The 23,868-nt window shown below is 39.9% G+C and overlaps 1 protein-coding gene across 1 annotated transcript in view; it reads left to right on the top strand.

Moving 5' to 3' along the window:
* Positions 1-23,868, top strand: part of LOC139735587 (multidrug and toxin extrusion protein 1-like) — a 72,345-nt gene that overhangs the window by 13,473 nt on the left and 35,004 nt on the right. Inside the window, exons 4-5 of the mRNA XM_071646347.1 lie at positions 17,658-17,806; positions 19,204-19,246. Coding sequence (XP_071502448.1) covers positions 17,658-17,806; positions 19,204-19,246 — 192 coding nt within the window. The remainder of the gene's footprint in view (positions 1-17,657; positions 17,807-19,203; positions 19,247-23,868) is intronic.

The raw sequence follows: 23,868 nt of genomic DNA, 5'->3' as shown, positions 1-23,868 counted from the left end.
GACAAAATGCTTCATGAAATGCCCCCCCCCCCCCCCCCCCCCCCCCCCCCCCCCCCCCCGATCTCAGTTGTGAGAGTTTTGTCCAAGACTCTGTCTTGATATGTGTCACCTTCATACAGGTCTCTTTTTGATGATATATTTGAACCAGAGGCGAGGACATCCTTTCCTCCTACGTATGACCAAAAGGCAGTTGAGAGTTTTAGGATACAGCAGGGGATGAATAGGATGGCAGTGATCCCAATTCATTGCCAATTTAATTGTTTTTGAGATGGCATTACTCATTGTCCGAAAAATAAGGCCAGGGGATGTGTCAAACAGCAATGATGGCACTGCTAGGGCTGGATGATTTGTCATCATAGTTTCCCTTTCCTATTTTCCCCTGGACTCTCAGGGATTTTCCCTTTTGTCTGCTACACTTTGTTTGTTTGTCTTAATCCAGCAAGTGATCCTCAGGCCTATGCCAAAGGCCATGAGTTTGAAGTAATATTGCATTCAAAGTGACCAGTAAGTCATCATGAGATGGAGCCAAACAGCTGCCAGTGGGAATCAAGTCCCAGTGAAAGGACTTTTGAATGACCTGTCTGATTTTTGTGACCGACACCAGTAGGCTTACTATTTCAGCAGAAATTTTCATGATATTGCACAGAATAGAGCTAGTGTGAAAATAAAAGTGCATGAATTTCTTTGTGTACTGTAATAGTGTTATTTGATATCTTTGATTCAAGATCCATGTGGGTATGTCATAGGGCTATAGCTGTTTTGTTTTTGTAGTTTTCTTTATGATCATATGAAGTCCTGTAGTGTGAGGGAATTTGCTGTGGCAATGTGAACTACTTACCTTTACTTTAGTTATATGCTGCCAAAACTCTTAGCCACCATGGCAGAGGTGAGCTGTTTGGAGTGCTTGCTCAATTCTCATGATTCTCTGCAAAATTCAAAACATGCAAAAGTCATCTTACCTGGTCGAACTGAAAAAAAAAGAGAAAAAAAAATACGAGCAATTTTTTTTTTCACTTTACCAGCACTGTAAACAATTAAAGAAATGCTCACATACATTTTAATGTCACAAATTCCGAATAAAGAGCCAAGATTCGCAAAATCGAAATGCACGCAAAAGTTCTTGTCAACACTATATGCATTGAATGCCATTGGCCATTTGCGTAAATTTCATGCCGTGAAAAAGGCCATTGGCTACAATTCGCGAAAAATTCATGCCGCGAATAGGCCTATGTCATGTTTTACAGGTACCAAATTTTGCTTCCAGCCCTCAAGTAGCAAAAAAAAACAGCCAGTCAACTCATGGCTCAATTTGAAGAAGCTTTGATATGCATTTGCATTTCACCCTCATGGACAGTGGGCGAAGATAGCAATTACCAATAATGTTGGTCAGAGTAACTGACCTATAGGTATATTCTGGACCTAGGAATGGTGTGCCAGCAAATACAGATATAGGCCTAGGTTTAATGACCGCATTTGTCGATCCTGAAAGTCCAACTTGCCAACTAGCTGTACAAGAAGCTTCTACAGCTCGGTCTACTCGTGATTGTCAACACCAAACAGCATGCGTAATGTCCTTTGCAAGAAACTAAAAAATCCCAGTTTACCAAATCCTGCATACCAATGGTGTCATACTCATATCCATTTTCTGACAAGTGTTCCCGTGATGGATCACATCTGGTATCAATTTCCAGAAATGTCGTGAGCATTTCTTGTAACTCTCCATACAAGCCTTGCTGTCAGTGTGTCATATCCATTGAGAGTTTTTGCCACAGGTGCACATCTTTACTCTTGCTATAAATGTAGTTTCGACTGTCATTTTCAAAATGCTGGATTTCTTGGATTTGAAGAGTTTGATTTTGTAATATTGTTTGAGGCATTTGCCAGGTATGCCCCTGAACACATGCTGTGTGGCTTTCACCTGCCACTTTCATGCCAAGGTTCTAAAGAAATTTCAAAGGTGACTGTTAACCCGACTTGTCCCACTGGTACCTATGAGGTGAAGCTCCAATTTATTTTGTTTCTAGTTCTTTTAACCAGCTGGGACACCATTAACCCATTTGTTACTGAACCACCTGTCTTATTACTCCCTAAAATGCCTGAAACCATCAGTCTGTTTTTTCATAGTTTTATGCTTTACCATTTTTATTGTTTTCATCTGAAATATATACTAACATAATTTGAAAGAGGTCATAAGTCAACAAAAGTGTGTCAGAATTTCTTCTGTGACACACCATTCTCCTCCTAAAGTCTTACTTGGCTTTCAATTAAACATAGTTTATAATAGACACAAATAAACATGCAGTGAGTTATTTTACATAATATAGAAAGTTGTAGAAATGAGAATTAAATATCGCTGTACCTTCTAGGGAACAATAGCCATTAGGTCGTTATGTATAGAGTCTTCAGTTGCTAGAGGGTTAGCCTATGTAAAGGATCAGGTTTTAGTAGGTTTGGGTCAAAGTTTCAATCAGTCTGTTTGTCGTAGGTGTTTGGAGTCAGGTACAGTTGTAGGTCGGAGTTACTGAGTGGTAATGACATAGGCCTAGTTGTCAGTTTTGTGGCTTCCAAGCATGCGCTATTGTATCTTGCTTTAAACGATGATTATTGACTTGTAGACTTAATAAAGGTGCGGTAATGTGGTTTCAGAGTTCAAAGAAAGGGGATAGGGTGTTATTTATCCTTTGATTTTGGGATCACCAGAGGATCCTGTTCAGAATGTGAGTTCAGGGAAAAGCTTTGTGGATATCTTTTTCAGATGAACAATACATTATTTATGACACTGTGCATTTGGTCCCATGTTGCTATTATATCTTAGAAAAGAGTAAATTCCAGAACTATGATAACAGCGTGTAGGGGCCTACTTTCATTTTCCACTGATTAAATTGAATTTTGTGAGGAGGTAAATGATTGAAAGCAGATTTTGAACTCAATTCATGATATGCTTCATGTGCATTTGTATTTTTATTTTCATTTAATTCTTAAACTCGTATAAATTAGGATTCTGTAATAGGAATGCATGTTATGAATAGAGTGCATAGAATGAGCTATTTAGCTGAGCCAAAGTACAATTGAAAAAATGGTAAAGGACATGGAATCAGAGCAAGAAGAAGATTGGATCATGTAGCCACATTTAGAGGGTTTTTTTTTTAAGGGATCATATAGTTTTGAATGAGACCTAATTTCAGGTTTCTAACATTTTTTGGTTAGATAAATGAGAAACCTCATATGAAATATGAAAGAGCATGTAATTCTATGAGGAATTCAACATTTAATTGGTGAAAATTGGTTTTGATATGGCTGAGATATCCAAAAAAAAGAGCTATTTTGATTAAGTGTGGGACCCACACTTTAATTACGATCGCTTTCTTTTACTTTGTTTTTGGATGTTTCAGTCATTCCAAACTTGATTTTCATCAAATTAACTTTGAATTCCTCTTAAAATAGTATGTTCTCTACTATATCATACGTGTTTTCTTGGTATCTCACAAAAAGTTATAAGCCCAATTCTCATCTCCACCAATACTCTACCACCCTTTTAAAGCTCCAGTTTCTGTCTAGCAGTGTCGTCTAAAAGTGAAGGACAAATTCACCTTCATATACAACATGTGGATTGAGTGAGTGCAGCAATATTAGTAGAACACATCAGTCAAAGTTTGGGCAAAATCTGGCAATCCGTTCAAAAGGTATGATTTTTTTTTTTTTTTTGTGCACACATATTCACTGCAGGAAGAAGTGACTATTACAGTTTCTGATGTCACATGCATAGAAGAATATAAGGAAAATATAAGGAAAATTTCACTAAAATCACTTTGTAAAAAGAGTACACATTCCTGCAATTTGTTACTAATATATAATAAGGGTAATATTACCTCTCGGTCTTCTGAAAGAGGCAAGTCAAGTGCTACAGAATGTACTTCATTATGTTAGAAGAGTGAAAATATGTTGAATATTCTTTAGATTTACTTTATGGCAGTCAATATGTAAAGTTACAAGCTGTAGTAGTCTTGTCATACAGCAATGGTGGCAGTAAAATTTCCAAAATCATAACTTTTGAATGGAATTTCTGTTTTTCCTTAAATTTTCACTGATTCATGTTCTATTGATATTGCTGCATTCCCTCAATTGACATATGAAGATGAAGGTGCCCTTTAAGTTGAGTCTGCATTGCTTGTCCATCATCCTTGGGATCCAGAAGGATCTCTAAATGTCATTTTAATGACTATCCCAAGAGAGAAATTGTAGGCAAGAATGATGATGTACCCTGATTGCAGAGTCATTGATAAGGTTGTTAGAAAGGCTGGAGTGTATTAAGTGTTTTGGATGTTACGTGTATATAAGGGGATAGTATAGTTTTGGTTGAGATGGGGATTCAGCTTTCAACTTTTTCTATGATGATAAGGAACCACTTATGAAATATTAAAGAGCATACAATTCCAAGAGGAATTCAAAGATTATTTGATGAAAATCCATTTTGAAATGGCTTGAGATATAAAAAGCAAAGTGAAACAAATCAATCCAAATGAAAAGTTGGTCCCACCTTTTGTTAGAATTGCTGTGTTTTTGATATCTGAGCCATTTAAAGACCAATTTTCATCAAATAAACGTTGGATTCTTTGTAGAATTGTATTTGTATGCTCTTTCATTGATATACTTAATCTAAAGGATGCCGTCTTGTTCTCAACATCAGTTATACTTACATGTATAGCAGTCTCGTTGTTGGTGTTATTTTTATCACGGGATATGCTGCTTGTGTATTTGCTAGTGATATTCAAAGTTGTTCATCCATTTGAATCCTTAGTCTAACTAAAGATTACATTTTGTGATGTAAATATTCATGTAATCCTTAGAAATGATGTTTGCCAACACATATGCCTGATAGCAGCAGAGTGCTCGTTGAGCCTCTGCTATTTGGTATGTTTGGCAATATTAAAAGAAAAAAGTTTTTATTGCATTTAATATAAAACAATGAAATACTACGTGTAGATGCCCACTAAAATGTCAACTGACAGACTATTCTGGTCACCTGGTCTAAACCAGGGAGGTGAGGAATCACACCTCCCTGTCTAAACACAAGTTCATTCTTTGTTTGAACACGAATGCCATAAATTTTTACGTCAGGTAAGCTTATGCATTATGCTGCTTTGAAAACGAGTGAAGTGACTAACCAACTGAGAAAAAAAGAAAGGTCATTTGTACCAATGTGTACATGAGCCAATTACGAACTGGCTTATTATTCCGGTAACCCTGGGCTTCGTAATGATTTCTCATTGCCACGGCCGCATCATCACAAACGACCTACATTGTAGCAGTGTAGAATAACCTGCAGAGAAGCACCCGTAGCTGTGTACACCATTGATGACAGATCAATATCTCTCCGTCAGTGCAGATCAGCCTATAGTTACCACTTATTATGCAGTGTGTGTGTAATATGCATTATTGAAATCATGTGTGTGTGTGTGTGTGTGTGTGTGTGTCTGTCTGTCTGTCGATGTGTGTATATTGTCCTTGGTAGTGGCTTTGATAATGCTGTTTATCTAAACATAATGCTAAAACTACACTACTACTAATGATAATGATTAAGATAATGGTGATAACAGTAGAAATGATAATGATAAAGAATAAAATTCATATAGCACTTTAAACAGGCAATACTAAGTGCATTGATACGGAACAGAAATAGTGAAATTAAAGTACAGAATATAAATAGGACATTCTGATATAGCAAAAACAAAAGATGCACGGATTGATTGTTATAAATGAGTTTTATGCATGTCGTGAGCAATAAACAAGAAGATCAACAACAAAAACAAACAAACGAACCAACGAAAACAGAAAAGTGAGAGAGGAGAAAAGGAAGAGAAAGCAGCATTTGCATTGGATGGCATTACTTTTCTCATGCATTTCATCTGAAGTTGGAGTACATCAATCCTATGTGTGCTCTGAGTGCTACTTGGCACAGAAAACCCCATGGTAGCACTGTGTACACTGTCCAAAGTCCCTGGTGGAGAAGGGGTTAACAAACTAAGGTATATCAGAGCTTCATGACCTTGTATCATAAAAAAAAATAAAAATGTGAGAAAATATTGCAAGGCCTTCATTTGTGCATATGAATATCATGTGACTATGAAGAAGAAATGTAAATTATATACATATTAACATATTATATAGATATGAATGTATAATTTTTTTTTCCTCTGGGGAGAGGGAGGGGATGAAAGCCTGTCTGCAATGATCGCCTGTGTTCTCATACTGTATTACATATTCTGTTGGGGAAAAAAAAATATTACGATGAAGGAGACGTCATGGCACCTCATGACTCAAAAGACAAGAAATGACTTGTACTCTCACCAAGAAGGTGACTCCAGGGCAATGTCCAAGACATCTCCAAACAAGGCTACAACTTATTTGCCAGGAAGTGTTGGAAATGTCACCATGACATCTACGGCAGTCGCGGGGACTTCTCCAAGACGTCTTCTCAGTTGCAGAGACATCTCCGGCAGTTTGCAGAGACTTCTCTGAGATGTCTTGGAAGTTGCAGAGACATCTTTGCGATGTCTCCACATTGTTGCTAGTATGTTGCCAGGGGTGACGTCATATCTAGAACAGCTGGAGACTGGAAAAAAGTGTCTCAAAGACATCAAACATGTTCCATTCTTCCTGCAGAGGCACTGCTAGCCTCCAGGAGACATCTCCGCAACCAGTGGAGACTCAAGTTGCCACCAGGTTATCACCCAGTCTCCAGGCCAATATGATACCCATTTTACAGCAGTCTTTGGAAAAGACCTGTGTGCAAAATATCGTGCACATACATGTACACCTGTGTGTAATAATGTGTTAAGCACATGCGCAGTTCACGCGCATGTCATTGTCAATATGCGCCTCACTTATATACGCAACTATGGTAACGCGTATTGTGGAATGTTATAAGATCTTGCAATGCCCTTGGGCCGGCAGTTTGCAGTATGGCAGCTGGGAGAATAAAAGCCATTGTATCATTCACATTGAATGTTGTTATCTCAAACTGACTGAGTCATGACTGGTTCTTTGAACGCTTGTTTGACATGGTGGCAGCGGCTAAAGACGGAACCAAAGAAACGTAATTTTATCATGAATTGGACAGATTTGTCTCATTAACTTCGCGTTAATTGCACGATAAATTACAGCTGCATCTACGGAGGACTAACGTTACGTGTTTATGGATTTACGTAGACTGTCTACAGTGCCTACATGTGAGACGGATATGGATCGGGCGAGTCTACGAATAGATTCTAACTATTACTTCGAGTTAGACCTAGCCTAGAGGTCTAAATCAGAACTAGATGTCAACATCTACCAGAGATGATTGAGGACAGAACCGGATGTTCAAACTACCGTAGCTGATCGACGTCTGGATCAGAGCTGAATGTTGTGCTGACTCCTCGGAGGCGACCGGGAGTGATTTTTCTTGCTACACATCACACGTTGCAGAAACGACCGTCCGCAGGCCTACTACAGTAGTGACAACGGTGACTGGGCGACCTAGGAGGATGTGATGACCTATCTACTCAATGCGATAAGTTAAATTGCAAGAATTAAGAGCCTGATAACAAACAAGCAATCTAGAGTTACATGAGTTATTGAACTGACTGATTAACGCTAACCATTGCATTATAACTCACAGGTTGAATATCAAGTTCATCAGAAATACAAGCTGTATTCAGTCTGACTCTGAACTAAATAGGATCGTGTTAAACCTAGCTTAGAGTTTATTTTCGAATGAACGCTATGCTGTGAAATCCAGAGCAGTTCCAGGAACTAGCAGCAAAAAATCTGGATAGTTTATCGGCGATGATGGACTGAGTGATGAAACTGGGCTCGTGAAGAATCTCTAATTCTACGAACTTGAGTTTGATTTATTCATTTCATATGTGATTGCCATGTTTGATGCTATTGTATTGTGAATTGTCGATACATGTGATGCAAATCTGGTTTGTCAAGACTAAAGAATCCGAAACTAATAGTCTAGAGCGTATTTATAGCTATCCACTAAGGCTATGCTATGGTCGTATGCATAATTGTTGAAGAAATGTTCTAAATGCATAGATTTATTGTGGAATTTACGCGTATACGTAAATTGGTCTACAGCTATATGTGTAAACTGAAAAATGTTTACTGTACGTTCGATTTGCATGACAATTCAGGTATTTGCACATGATCTGTAACATATGTAACAAGTCAAAATTACTATTGGAGTAATAGTATGACATTTCTTTAGAGAGATAATTGTTACAGGATTTAATACACCATGGCAAGTGGGTCTATACCGTGTCCCAGAATGGACTGGTCCAACCCCGACCGTTCCCAAGCATTGCGAGAATTCAAACAGGTTGCTGGTTTATGGTTCGCAATTAAGAAAGTTCAAGAAGAAGAACAGCACACTTACATTATCCTGTGGTCAGGAACAGAAGGTCTTCGCATGTTCAACACATGGAAGCTGTCTGAAGAACAACTCAAGGATTCAAAGAATATTTGGGAGGCATTTTCTGCCCAAATAGAGCCCCAGGAGAATTTTCGGATCCACAGGTTAGAATTCCAAAGATACAGGCAGGGGGCAACAGAGACCGTAGATGACTTTATTCTCAGGTGCCGCACGAAGGCAGCAAAGTGCAATTTCAAGACTGATGCAACAATCGAGGAGAGGATTATTGAAGTCTTGATTGCGGGAATCAGACATCCCGAAGTACAAAAGGTACTACTCAGCAAAGACGAAACATTGAAGCTAGATGAAGCTGCAACGATTGCCAGGACACACGAGGCCAGTGACTCTCATATGAATCAACTGCACAGTCTAGATAGAGCCTCGGTGCAAGAAGTGCACAAATCAAAGCCATGTAGGAATTGTGGATTGCGACATCTACCAAAGAAATGTCCTGCATTCAAATCAAAGTGTCACAAATGTGGTAAGACAGGACACTGGAAGAAGCAATGCAGATCTTCACAGCCGAGACACAATAAACAGGACAGAGCACACACAGGTAGCTCTCACAAAGGAGGTTTAAGGGGACGCAGTAGAAGCCGTAGCCCAGCCTCAACAAGGGATCTCCATCCTATTGCAAGCCAAGATGATCTTGAGAGAGGGTTTGAGGAAATGACATTTGAATCTATCACAGTCGGCGATGTGCAGGTTGACAATGTTCCGGTGGAACGTGATGAGATTTTTGCCACTCTAAACATTCACTTGAAGGACACTCCAGGAAATCATACCCTGAAAGTGAAGGTGGACACAGGAGCACAGGGGAATGTGCTACCACTTCGTCATTTCAGGCAGGCTTTTCCTAAACTTCTTGATGACAAAGGATACCCTCTAGAATATGCTGTTGGACAGCAGCACGTCAAGTTGTTTGCCTACAACGAGACAGTAATACCTCAGTATGGTTGTGTCGACCTTCCCTGCAGGTACCAAGATGGAAAGTGGTTCCGCAATAGTTTCTTCATTGTGGACACAAGAGGACCTGCTATCCTCGGACTACAGAGTTCAGTCAAGATGCATCTAGTCCAGGTGAACTGCGAGTTGCACCAGAAAATTGACAACTTGATTCAATCCAAAGATGATCTGACGAAGCAATATCCAGATCGATTTGACGGCATTGGACGTTTCCCAGGTGAATACCATATCACTCTAGAGGAAAACGCTGAGCCTGTTGTTCATCCTCCAAGAAAGTTCCCCATCCACCTAAAAGAGGAACTGAAAGAAGAATTGGACAGGATGGAAAAGATCGAGGTCATAGAAAAGGTGACCAAGCCTACCGATTGGGTCTCATCACTTGCTTTTAGCCGAAAAAGCAATGGAAAACTACGAGTGTGCCTTGACCCAAAGGACCTCAACAAGGTGTGTAAACGCACATATCACGAGACTCCAACACTTGAGGAGATTACCCACCAGTTACATGGAGCCGAGGTGTTTTCGAAGCTCGATGCCAGACATGGATATTGGAGCATCGCGCTTGACGAGGAATCAAGTTACCTGACGACATTCAATTCTCCTTTTGGCAGGTATAGGTTCAAGCGTCTGCCATTCGGAATCAAAGTGGCTCAAGACATATTCCAGGAGAAGATGGATCAGATCCTTGAGCAGTGTCCAGGTACTATCGGCATCGCTGATGACATAGTTGTCTTTGGGAAGAATGAGGCAGAACATGACAAAGTCCTCCACAATCTCATGACGGTTGGACGGAAGTATGGACTTGTCTTCAACGCAGACAAATGTGATATAAAGATATCACAGGTGAAGTTCTTCGGTTGTCTCTATGACAAAGAGGGTGTACACCCAGATCCTGCAAAGATTGCAGACATCACCAACCTTCCTACACCTAGTTGCTAAAAAGAGTTACAGCAGTTCCTTGGGATGGTGCAGTACATGTCTCCCTTCATCCCAAATCTCGCAGAGAATGCTGAGAACCTACGAGCGTTGACTAGGAAGGACAGTGAATGGCAATGGACGCCATCACACCAGAAGTCGTTCGAGCACATGAAGTCTCTAGTGTCATCCATGTGTACTTTGACGTACTTTGACCCCTCGAAGCACACTACAATACAAGTAGATGCCTCCACCAGAGGACTTGGAGCCGCTTTACTCCAGGAGGGGAAACCAGTTGCTTTCGCAAGCAAAGCATTGACAGAGACCGAGAGTCGATACGCAAACATTGAGAGAGAAATGTTGGCAGTTGTGTTTGGCTGCACAAGGTTCCACACATACGTGTACGGATCACGATTCACAGTGGAATCTGATCACAAGCCATTGGAAAGTATCCATAGGAAGAATCTGGCCAACACTCCACCTAGACTGCAACGGATGCTTCTCCGTCTGCAACCGTACGACTTTGAGCTCGTGTACAAACCAGGACCACAAGTTGCCTTGGCAGATGGTTTGTCTAGGATCAATCCAGAGAAACAACCAACCATGGAATTCGACAAGACAATTCATGCAATCTATGTGTCTCCCACTAAGCTAAGACAGTTACAAGAAGAGACAGACAGATGCAGTGACCTCAGAGCACTGAAGGAAGTCATCCATACAGGTTGGCCTGAAGATGTGAAGAAAGTCCCCAAAGAGGTGCGTCACTACTGGTCGTGTCGGGACTCCTTGACAGTAGAGGATGGTCTCATTATGAAGGGGGAAAGAATCTTCATACCCAAGCCTATGCAGCAAGAAGTTTTGCAGAAACTTCATGCAGGCCACCAAGGAATGACAAAGACACAGCTCAGAGCAAAGACATGTGTATACTGGGATGGACTATCCAAGGACATTGAGAATATGGTGAGGTCTTGCAGAGCATGCAACGAGCTACAGAATGCTCAACAGAAAGAACCACTCCTTCAACACGATGTTCCCAGACATCCGTGGGAAACTGTTGGAACGGACCTTTTCCACTTTGACGGTGATGAGTATCTCATAGTGACAGACTATTGGTCGAAGTTTCCTATCGTCCGGAAGATCAGTGGTAGCTGCAATAGCTCGAAAATTGTTCAGATCACAAAGAGCATTTTCAGTGAGCAAGGCATTCCTATGAGAATTGTCAGTGACAATGGACCCCAATTCTCCAGCAGAGAATACAAACAGTTCACCGATGAGTGGAACATTGAACATGTAACATCAAGCCCACACTATCCACAGAGCAATGGATTTGTGGAAAGAGCGATACAGACAGTCAAATCGACACTGGGGAAAGTGAAACTGTCTGGAGGTGATCCACATCTTGCCCTGTTGTGTTTGCGAACAACATCAATTGACAGTAGTTTGCCTTCACCAGCAGAATTACTACAGGGGAGGAAATTTCGGAGTGACCTACCCGTAAAGATGAGCAACTCATCGTACCATCATGAGGTCAGCGAGAAACTTCGAAATCGACAAGAGAAACAGAAACGAGACTTTGACTCCAAAGGTGTTCGTGAATTACCACCACTCTCTGTGGGTCAGAAGGTCACAATGCTTGATCATGGATCTGGAACATGGAATCCTGCAACAGTAATTGGACAATGCCAGGAACCCAGATCATACTTTGTGCAAACTCCCAACGGAGGTGTTCTACGTCGCAACAGAAGACACCTGCGTAGTCTTGGAATGCAACAGAAGCGCGTTCGATTTGCAGATCAATTTCCAGATGATCAGGAAGATAGCAGACTTTTGCTTCCACGAAGCAACATGACAACACGTGAAATTGACAAGCAAACAAACAAAGCTTACCGCACCAGATCAGGACGCCTGATCAAGAAGCCTGATCGTCTAATTGAGCATAAATAACTTATACACTGGTTAAACAGTGGTAATAACTCGGATTAGACATTGTATATGATGAGTTTGTACAATTCTGCACTTATGGTGTTCATCCATTAGACGTATAATTTACAGGTATTGGTTTAGCAATTGACAGGATTTGATAGAATACATTCTGTATCAGAATAAGTAATATGGATTGCACAATATTTACAATGTATAACTCACAGAATGGTTTCTCAAACCACATATATTGAAATGTCTGACAAAAGCATGTGAAAACATCCATGATTAAACTTGCGTGTTAATTTCAAATAAAGCATGTATTCACACAGTAACTGAAAGAAAAAATGAAAGAAGTTCAAAAGAGTGAATTTAAGTCATATGTAATTATTGAAGATAACTGTGTGCATGCTATATTGAAATTCTGTACATTTCCAGTATGGTTGATTATATTCCTGCTCAAGTAAACACGTTGTGTGATAAAGATTTCTCATGCACAGTGTTAAAGGCGTTGTTACAATTTCATTGTACATAGTTAAGATTTGCATTTGTTGCACGAATGCTATTCCAGTACATGCATGCTAAATGTTCAGTGCTTATAACTGATATGATTGTATTTACATACATGTATAATCTTTTTGGCAAAGGCTTTGAATTTTTCGATATCCAATTCAAAGTTAGAAATGAACGTGGTAGAAAGGCTACAAGTGATGTATATTTCTGAAACGCCTCAGGTACACTTTCTTTTTTATATGAAAGGAGGGATGTAATAATGTGTTAAGCACATGCGCAGTTCACGCGCATGTCATTGTCAATATGCGCCTCACTTATATACGCAACTATGGTAACGCGTATTGTGGAATGTTATAAGATCTTGCAATGCCCTTGGGCCGGCAGTTTGCAGTATGGCAGCTGGGAGAATAAAAGCCATTGTATCATTCACATTGAATGTTGTTATCTCAAACTGACTGAGTCATGACTGGTTCTTTGAACGCTTGTTTGACACTGTGCATTCATTCAAAGTACATGGAACTTTCGTCAGCTCATGAAATGTCTGATAAATTCAGAGGAAATAATAGGCACTTTGACAATTCATCAGTGAATATTTGATATGTGGGAAAGGCTACATTTATGAAGCGCCAAGGTGTTTAAGGCCCCCCCCCCCCCCCCTTAAATCACGCATACACATCACACTATGCACAAGCAGACAACTTGGCAGGCATCAGATACAGGTTCATTTAGAAGGGAAATGAATGTAATTTTCACTTGCTGTACCTTGTCAGTTTTGGTTACCTCAAGGCAAGTATAGGTATGTTGGTATGTGGTTTACTGAGAGCTATCTTTTGTTCACCTGACAACATGTCTATGTTCGAATAGAAATGAACTGGAAATCATTCATGAGGCAGAAATTGATCGTAATGTCAATACTGTCATAAATGCTTACTTGATGTGAAAGAGGAAAGTTCAGCAAATATGCCCTTTTTCTTGCTTCCTATTGTCTTATTCGAAATGCCATCTTCAGAGCAATTCCGTAATGGTTTTGCTGGACGATGGATCAGTTTTGATGCATTTGACCATACCATACTTAGGATGGAAAATTGAGTCTTCTCATCATTCAGCATACCCAAGTACTTGAAAAAGACGCAGAGATCTTGATATTATAAACGGACCAAAAAAATGGGGGGGGGGGGGGGGGGGGGAGCGCAAACACAACCCTTATAGCTCTTTGAACCCTGATGTCCCATACCAGTAATGTCTCAACTCTAATTTGCTCTCACCTTGCTGATCATCAGGGAGGTGTTACTCATTCTCAAAGCCCTGAAAAAGGAGAAGAAGATGGAAGGTGACTTTGATATGGGGGTAGCAGGTGAAAACTGGGAATGGGGTTCATTCATAGTCTGCATTTCATGTGCTTTTAGAGACTGATGGGAAAGAAAGTCAGAGACTGTTAAAGTAAGATGTATGTGAATTGAACACAATATGAGTATTGATGAAATAAAAACAGCTTCCAGCCTGGAAGGCAGACCATTCACACTAGACATCTTGTTTTCCTTTTGTTTGTTTGTTTGTTTGTTTGTTTGTTTGTTTGTTTTTTTTCTTTACACTTACACACAGTCATAAAGACACTCTCGTCTGGATTTATACACAGCTCAAAGTAGTAAAAAAAATGAAACATTATTAACCTTTGAAATCACCTGAAGTGTAAACACCTGTCTCTTGATCTTTAGGTGAACTCTATCTTTACAGTCTCACCTGTTACTTGATTCCTTAACCCAATTCTGTTTTCCTCGTGTCAATTTCCATGGGAAACTGATGGGAAACTGACATCAGGAATTGCCTGGAAAAATGTTTTCGCATACTTGATCCCAGAAAGAAATTTGACTGAGGTACTGTTAGGGATCAAACTCCTGCTTTCTCAGATGCTCTGCCAAAGCACCAAGATTTAGACCACCTGGCCTGGCACTTTATGTTTTAATTTCATCTATTCTTATTTGTGTATGTGTGTGTGTGTGTGTATGTGTGTAGAAACTTCTTTTATTTTCTTAGAGCATTTTTTCCCTATGGTATTCTAAGAATACAGGAGGTGCATATCCTAGAGCCAGTTGGGATGGAACATTCCAGGAGTCCTGATTGAACATTTAAAGCAAGCAGTGGGCTTCGAGTCTGAGCAAGAATGTCATACCTTGTTTATTTTTTTTTTTTATTAGAGTACTTTTGTTATATACTTTAGATGTACTAATGAAATAAGAAAATGAGAGAGTTTTGTAGTACATAGGGATGTTACACTCACTTGACTAGGACTGCACACATATCATGCATTTTCACCTGAGAGCTTGTCAGATGTTCTTTCTGTTGATATTTAAATTGTGAGAACTTTGTTAAGACTTCTCTGTCATGCTTATATCAAGTCTCTTTCTGGATCTTTTCCCTTGTGTGGGACAGATTTTCCTTTGAAGTAATACAAGAGTTGACTTCCTCTACAGTAAACATGCTGATCTGATTTCCACATTGCCTGTGCATCAAACTATGAAGTTGTTGGATTGCGAGGTCTCTGCAGGTCAGCATTGGGCTCTGCGTGATTGAATGCAGTGTTCACCGATATTTCTTCCTTTTTTTAGGTAGTTTATACCAAGACATCACCAGTGTTGCTTCATTGGAATACACCTTTTCTTTTCTTTCGTTCTTTCTTTCTTTTTTTGGTGTGTGTTAGGAAATCATGGCAGTAGAATGACATAGTTGTCATAATTTTAATGACCTTACGATACAATACAAATATAGTTAATTATTGTTTTAATGTTCACTGCAATGTGACAGAACGTATCTTGATTATATGCAAATTTAAGTAGGGCAAAATTCAGATTCATTTTCAGTCAGCACATTCAATATTACTCAAAAGAAAAAAACAACAACAGAATTTCCATACTAAGTTATACTTCTGGTGTAATATAAAAAGGGGAATGTCTGTGTGATCGTGCTTTTTAGTGCAAGGGTGAGTCAACTAAAATCCGCTTGTATCAAATTTTGTGGATTGTCGACACACTATTCTTTGACAAAAAGTCATTTAGACAGTATACTACACTTTAGTTGTTGCTTTTTTGTATTTGTTATTTCATTAGTTACCATAAAATGTGTGAATAATTTCTGCACTGGAAGATATACCGCATTAGTGGCAATGGAAGGTGTGAGTTATTGCCATAAAGTTTGTTTGCGATTTGCTGTTTAGTCTCATCAAACTGGAGAAGAACTTGAGTAAGCGACCAATCCAGCAGAAATTTGGGATCTATTTTGTAAAATAAAGAGAGTATTTAAAGAGATGATAATGAGCCGTGACTTTGATGGCCCATTAAATAATAGCCGGCAATTGTCGGGGGAGGAAAGGGGATATTGCACAATGTCTCTGAAGTCTAATCCCTTGCCTTCACAAACCTCCGAATATGGTCGTGATGGTCACAATTTTTTAGCAGACAGCAGTGAAGAGCTCGTAATGGAAAGCTTTCGATAGTGCCTCCCAAGGGAGGTGTTGTTGATATAGTATAAGGATAATGCACTCTCTCTAGTTGTGCTAGCTGCTTTCCAAGGTTCTTGCATGCATTTGATAGCACTGAGAGTTGTGAGTGAAGAGCTACAGAGCCAAAGCTGAGTGCGCCGGTGCAACGCAAGGGCCTTTCGTGATATCTGCCATTTTAATTATTATTCATGATGGGAGAATGCCTGTAAACCATGCATGCACCACTCTGACAGAACAATATATATCACCAAATTAGTCAGTTAGTCGCTTTGACCAATTAGATTGCTCTTCTCGCAAATTGGTCATCAGTGCAGGCTTGTATGCATGAATGCCCTTGGATGATTGTTTGAGATTTTTGCTACCAAAGGCTCGTAGCAAACGCACATGATCTTTTTATCATCATTGCCAGTAGGTTATTAAAACTGAACTATTCATAGACAGTGAACATCAAGATCCAGTGGTGTTAATATACAAATGATGCACAGGATAGAGTGCGTTAGTGTAGGCGTATAGTGTACTCGAGGGTATTTACAATTGTGAAACATGCACGAGGCGAAGCCGAGTGCATGTTGCACTACATTGTAAATACCCGAGAGTGAGCTACGCCTCCACTAACGCCACGAAATAATCCTGTGCATCATTTGTTTTATAAAATGGGTCGAAAATTCGAAAACTAACAGCATTTGTCAGCGTTTTTCACGTACCTTTGTGGGTCAAGACGTCCGAGGATGTTCGTCCCAAACATTTACGCATGTCGCACTCGGAAATCCCGCACATGTAAGTACTGTACGTATAAGCGTATACGTACGACACATGATTGTTGTGCACAAGAAAGGCCGGCTGGCAGCCCGAACGAGAAGTTGTTTACAGGATTGACAGCGCGTATGGTAGCGCGCGACGCACTTGTAACAACTGATTAAGTGCGCACTGCTAGTGTAAACATTGTGACGTCAGTGACTTTACGCTTTTGCAAGGCCGTGCATGATAGTAAAAATTAATGCACGCACACGTGACTCATTTCAGCGCTTCCAATTGGCTACATTCTTGAACCCATTTTATAAAGATGTAATATGTCATGCACTGAGATACACACACTGCTGCTGATAGTACTGATCATATCATTATTACCCTCATCACAATTATCATCCCAATCATCATTATCGTTATTCTGATAGTGATTAGCACCACCATCATCATCATTCCTATATCACCTCTAATACTCCCCATCATCTTTGTTATCCTCACTATAAACATCCATATCATCATTCTAATCATCAGAGTTATGGTAATTCTAATAAGTAAGATATGAAGAAGAATGTTAGAGAATGACAAAAAAGTTAGGATTGTAAATGATGATTTTTTTCCCCTCCCTCCATCTCTCTGATTCTACAGTTGTATGGGAGTCCAAACAGACATCACATTGGGGTGGTCCTCCAGCGGGGGTTCATCATCATGTCGCTACTCTGCTTTGTCTGCTGGGGCATCCTCATCAACGCTGAGACCATCCTCCTCCTTGCCCAGCAGAACAGCGAGGTTGCTAGGTAACGCATCTTGTTAAGTGGTCACCGTCTCGCTGGCCGCTCTACATTTTAGTAGTAAATGCGATTGATGGGAGAGAAGTGGTGCGTCAATTAATCGGGGTGCCCTTCATGAGTCCAATTTGGTCGGGATTTTCCACGCATGCTGCCTGCCGATTAAATGATGCGGAGGATCCTGAGGGAGGGTGCAAGCATTTGAGAAATGATCTCTAATGACATGATTAAATGGAAATCTGGTAGACACATCAAGGATGTGTGCAGAATGGGGAAATGAATCCTCTAATTAGCATCTTCGTCAAGTGTTGAAAAACCGCGACATCTGCACAAACAGTATAATTCGTGCGAGCTCAATTCATCTCTTGCAGGTGGTTTTGTTTTTGTTTGAGAGTTTTATTTGATTAGCATTTCCATAAAAAAATGCCTTGATTAATGAGAAGGGCTGTGGTGATACATCTATGCAAGCATTTGAAACTTGCAGGACTGGTGTGGTAGTGTATTGTCTAAAGGTTAAACAGTAGTGGCTTTATGTATTGCTATAAATGGTATAAAAGTAATGTTTTGTAAAGGGGTTTGTCAAAACAGTGAGTTGTGACACCATTCAAAAGGATAAAAGTTCCATGCACTCTAGAAATTAGTGTCAGAAGCACTTTGACTTGATGCATTCATTTTCTCATATATGATGTGTGTTGCAACTTCTGGTTTGCATGCCTGTGATGGCATATCAGGCTTTTCACTCAGCATGCTTTAGGAACTTTGAACCAAACAAAGCGTGTGAAGAATTTCTTTTTAAGATGACAAATTTGCCAACTTGATGCGAGATGTGATGTATATATCAGTTCTGTGCCCGTTGTAGTAAAAACCTGAATAAGAATTTTCTTCAGCAAAGTCAGGATTAAAGGATGTGCCAAACTACCAAACCGAATTTCATGAATCCCGGAGGAGAGTCGACGAGACTGGATGAAAATGTCATAGATGACTTCATCTGCAGACAGGAAGCTATCTGTCACGATTTATCCCCTCTTTGAATAAGAATAAGTCTCATTTCGTGGAGATGATATAATTTTGATATCATATAATAAGACAGGTAAGTTGCCAATGGGGTCAAATTACACTCTTGACGCATTTATGGTGTCATTTCAATGCGAATTTGTTCAAAACCTCAAAGGAGATTTATACAAAAACTTAAGGGGGGGGGGGGGAAGGATCCTTGTCATGGGTTTGGAGTTTACCGACCACTTGTGAACTCCAGTTGCAGAGTCTGTTCTGATCTCACAAGTCACAACTTTGGGGTTTTTTCACTTATTAACTTTTGTGTGCTTAAAAAAAAGAGAGAATTTATGGATATGGTAGCAAGTATACTGGGGTATCGTTTTTATGATATTTGTATTTTTCATCCACAGACTTGCTGGAGTCTACTGCCTCATCTACATACCAGCAGTGCCAGTAAGTTCAAATCTCTGTTTACAACTTTTCTTTCTTGTCATCATGCCCTCCCCTTCCTCATGATTTGAGTTCAATGAACTGTCAAAAAAGAAAGAGAGAGACCAAGTCAAGGCATTTATTTCTGTCTTTTCTTTTCACGGAGAGTAAACCTCTTGGCAGAGAATGAAATGTTGTTATCTTACCCTTGTTTCTCCTGTCTTTTTATTTCACTGTTTCTCACTGTCCATCTGTCGGAATGTGACATTTGCCTTCCCCAATGTTTCCTATGTGTGTATTCAGTACCTGATGCAGTGCTTTTCCTGTGGTCTACTGCAATGCAATTGATTTTTTTTTCTCTCTATAATAAGAGATTTATGTTTCAATTCCTTGCTGTCCTACAGTTTACCAGCCAAACTATTTTACCTATTGGTTCGTATACATCGCAGCCATGTTTTGAGGTAGCCAGAAAACAAAGAAATGCACCCAACGATTTAAACATGTCATGTGTTTTTTTTCCTATTTAATAGTCAAATACCTAGAACTGTGAATTTCAAGTCTCTTTAAAAAAGCACAGTAGAAGCTAACAAAGTTGCAATATTGTGATTTTTTAAATGTTGTTAGGCATTGCATCAAAATTATGACCAGCAGGATCCTACCAGCAGGATCCTGAGGGATCCTGCTGGTCATAATTTTGATGCAACGCCTTATGGAACTGGGATAACAGAAGTAACTATAATGGATTTTAAATGGTTTTAAATTTGAATGTGAAGGCATGTTGATAGAAGTTCATAAACTTTACTAGTATAATTCCATACCATCTTCAAGGTGCATCTGTTTAAAATAGAGTAATATCAAATGCATATAATTTTTAAAGGAAAGAAGGAAAAATATTAAGATTTTGATCGCAAACAGGTTAAGAGCCATTTTAAACATCTTAAAGTAAGGGTATCATCACATAGAGCAAAATAAAATCTTTCTAGTGATATTCTTCAATTGTTGAAAGCAAGAAAATTTTTTTGAAGTGATAATGAATATCCCATATTTTCTCAATACTTTCATTGCTCTTAGCAGGTTTAATCACAAATATCTTAAATTGAAAAAAAAAAAGAGTTGCAAGTACTAACTCATTTTTCGATGAAACCCTTCATATCTCTTGAAAGCATACAGTGAAATATATGTTTTTATTTGCCACATTTGATGGCCAGAGACTCACAGAGAGCATTATTACTGAAAAATGTGAGTTCTGTATGGTTTGTGGTAAATGTATCTAGAGCTTGTCCCCTCCCCCCCCCCCCCCCATTATTTCAAGAGTCTGATTTAGAGTTATATACTTTTCTTTAGTTATGTCTGAAAGTAGGGTTTAGGAGCACATTGAAGTAAAGGAACAGTCCATGTCAGCTTTGCACTGCTTTGGCAGGAATGGTGTGACACAAATCTTTCACAATGAATGAGGAAGGGGTTTTGACAAGCCGGAAAATTTTAGATCTACAGAATGTTTCTAGTACTGCTTAAGAAATCAACAAACAAAATGATCTTACCAAGATAAAGGCTTTAGATATCTTGCTTAAACTTCCCTACGGCATTAATGCAAAGTAGTCGGAAAGGAGGATCTTCATGTAGAAATCCCCAGCGGCAATTTTAATGTATTATTGTCAACCAGATTTCTGGACAAAAACAGGCACAGCAGATAAAGAGAATGTTTCGAAGAATTCAATGATGTAGTTTGAATACCCTATGGAAGTATATCAGTGAGTCACCCATTCTTTTCGTGGCCCCCTGGTAATGCCTTTTTACAATAGGGTTTCTCCTTCTCACAAAGAATGTGTGGGAGTTTTGCATGTTTGTCTCAGTCCTCTTCTTCTTTGAGAACTCTGATCTTATAAAATTTCTTCTGAGATCCACTTGAAAGAGAATGGAAGTGAGAAAGATGTGGCCTTTTCTCTGTGATCAATTGTGGCAGGGTGGTCTAAGCTGCAGCAGACATGTGTTCTGTAGTGTTTTGTTGCAGTTTGGTTTAGTCAAACTTCAAAAGATTTTAAAAAAAGGAGGGGGGGGGCGATGCTCCAGACGAATTGATCTAGATTCTTAGCGTAGCCTTCGCGTGTTCTGTCAATAACATTTATCCCCTTCCCCATATCTGCAGCCCAGTAGATTATCTCAAGTAGGTGTGTTGAATACGTATGCATCATCCCTGCCAATGCACAAGGTCTTTTGATTGCCCTGTGAAAGAAATCAACGAAAATGTTCTCTCCGTGGGTGTGACATTCCAACATATCAGCAGGCAGTATACCCATGTGTATGGACCTGATTTGCCTTTGAGCTATATGATTGCCCAAGTTAGCGATCTTACAAGATTCTACTTATTTTCTTTTCCTTTCTTTTTGACAGTGATGGATTAAGGTTTGGAAACCGTAGTGATCATGGTTAGATGGTGATCATGATGATGGTTGCTTGTTTGTTTGTTTGTTTGTTTGTTTGTTTGCTTGTTTGTTTCATTTTATCCATCTGAGAAGATGGCTGGATAGCCCATATTCAGCTGCACTAAGCTGGTCTTCCATGGGGTCCAGTTTGATGTGAGGCAAGATCACTTCACCATGTTATGCACCCTGCTCTTTTCGATGAATGAATGAATAGGAATAGTTTTGACACACGGGACCTCCATTTAATGTCCTATCGGAGGGACAGAGTGTTTTGCTAGAGGGGATGGTATGATCACACATCGCTCAGATAGACTCACGAATCAAGCCCAGGTCCTTTGGATCTGGAGGCAGACCTCGCTACCAACTGAGCCACATCACCGCCCTTGGTGTTAAATAATGTTCAGAGTTGTCATGGTAGCAGTGATTTAGCTGTTGCTTGTGCAGGATACATGCTTGGATATGGTTAAAATCAAATTCTGAATAATGTTAGTTTCATATTAAAGAATAATTCTAACCAGTAATGATGTGTGTCAGCAGAATGGAAGGTATAGTGAGAAGATATCGTTGGTTTTGAGTTTTCCAGTGGTAGATATTTCAATATTCTGGGCATTTTTTTTACTGCTTTTATTTTTTTGGCAAAAATAGCAAGTCAACTGATATTTACAGTGAAGAACATGCCAAGATATTGCATCACCAAATAGATTGTGTTTACACTCATCTTTTGCAATAGTTTGAATTGATGAATTAACTTTACGCTGTTCAAAAGTCACAGCAGTCAAAAGTCTCATTCATAGTACTAAGACTTGTTTGACTATTGCTGGTGAGTCTTCCAAGCAGTGATCAAGCACATGCAGAATTGAAGGAGGCAAATTGCATGTGGACATGCATGCTTTACCATCTGGGCCCGCCATGGCAGGCTAGTTTTCTCTCAAAGGCTTTGCATGCCATTATCAGCACTAACATTCTTGAGGGAAGGGAGCTGGACCTTGATGCTTCAACCTGATCTTATGGCATTTTAAGGTTACACTTACAGGAGAGATAATCATGAGTCTGACGAATTCTAACCCAGCACCACTCATATGTACTATTAAAGCAATTCACCTCTGAATAATTCAGTTGGTCACTTTGACCAATGTAATAGCTAGATTCACGTATTGGCCATCAAGTACTGTGTGCCATGCAGTATATGCATGACTTCTGTGAACAGAGTTTTGCAGATTTGTTACTACTCAGTGATGGGAGCAAAAATGGGTAATTCAGAGGTGCAAGTTAAGAAGTTTGGACAGGTCTCTAATACCCCTTTCAGTAACTCTCTGGCGCGGGCCAGGCGCGGGCTAAGTCGTAAAATTTTGAGTTTATGAATGGGTTGGGCCAAAGTGGTCCGCGCCAGGAGCGGGCCAGGAGCGGGCTATTTTGGCGCTGCTGCAGCTAGCACCAGGTGCGGACCAGGCACGGGCCTGGCGCTGATTGAAGAGTTTATGAACGATAGCAGCGCCAGGCGCGGGCCAAAATTCCTTTCACAGTCAAAGGTCACAGCTTACGCTGCTCAGCTCATAAGCACGCGGTATGCACATCAAATATCACGCAAAAATGCACTTCCGCTCTTTCCATGACGTGTTCAGTTACCATGGTACTTATCCCTTACGTGGCCGAGTTCGTGAATGGGTTATCGTAAAAGTAGTGCGGCTCTGCTGTAGTTACTGAACGCAATTTTTACTGCTTGGCATGGGCCAAATTAGCTCAGGCCAGGAGCTGGCCAGAAATGCATGAGTTACTGAAAGGGGTATAAAAGACTTCTTGCTGGGGCTTGCCTCTTACTGGTGGCTTTTGTATGTCTGACAGTCTTCCGTATCAGCTCTCTGCTTGCTTCTCTGACAATTATTACATCGAGAGAGTCTTTAACAAAGACTAGTGATATTCCTACACCTCTGTTTATATGTGTTCAGCTAAGTTTAGTGGCATACTTTCTTTCTTCTTGTTTTTTTTTTTTTTTACAAGTGTGCCACTCTTTCGGCATGTGACTGGTTTCTGTCAACGTGTCAAATTGCCTTTCCACGAAATACACATTTCATCAGAGGGTCTCTTTAGTTGTGTCTGTATCAATGATAAAGGTTGCACAGATGGCTCTCCTTGACAATTAACCCTTCCCCCCCCCCCCCCCAGTTAAATTCACGCTTGCGAAGTACAGTAACTGAATGGAGAAATGTACATGTATCCGTGCAC

Source organism: Diadema antillarum, unplaced genomic scaffold (assembly GCF_040938485.1).
Source record: "Diadema antillarum isolate AM-2024a unplaced genomic scaffold, OU_Dant_1.0 scf00000028, whole genome shotgun sequence".
NCBI lineage: Eukaryota > Metazoa > Echinodermata > Echinoidea > Diadematoida > Diadematidae > Diadema > Diadema antillarum.
This window is presented reverse-complemented; position numbering and strand designations above follow the sequence as displayed.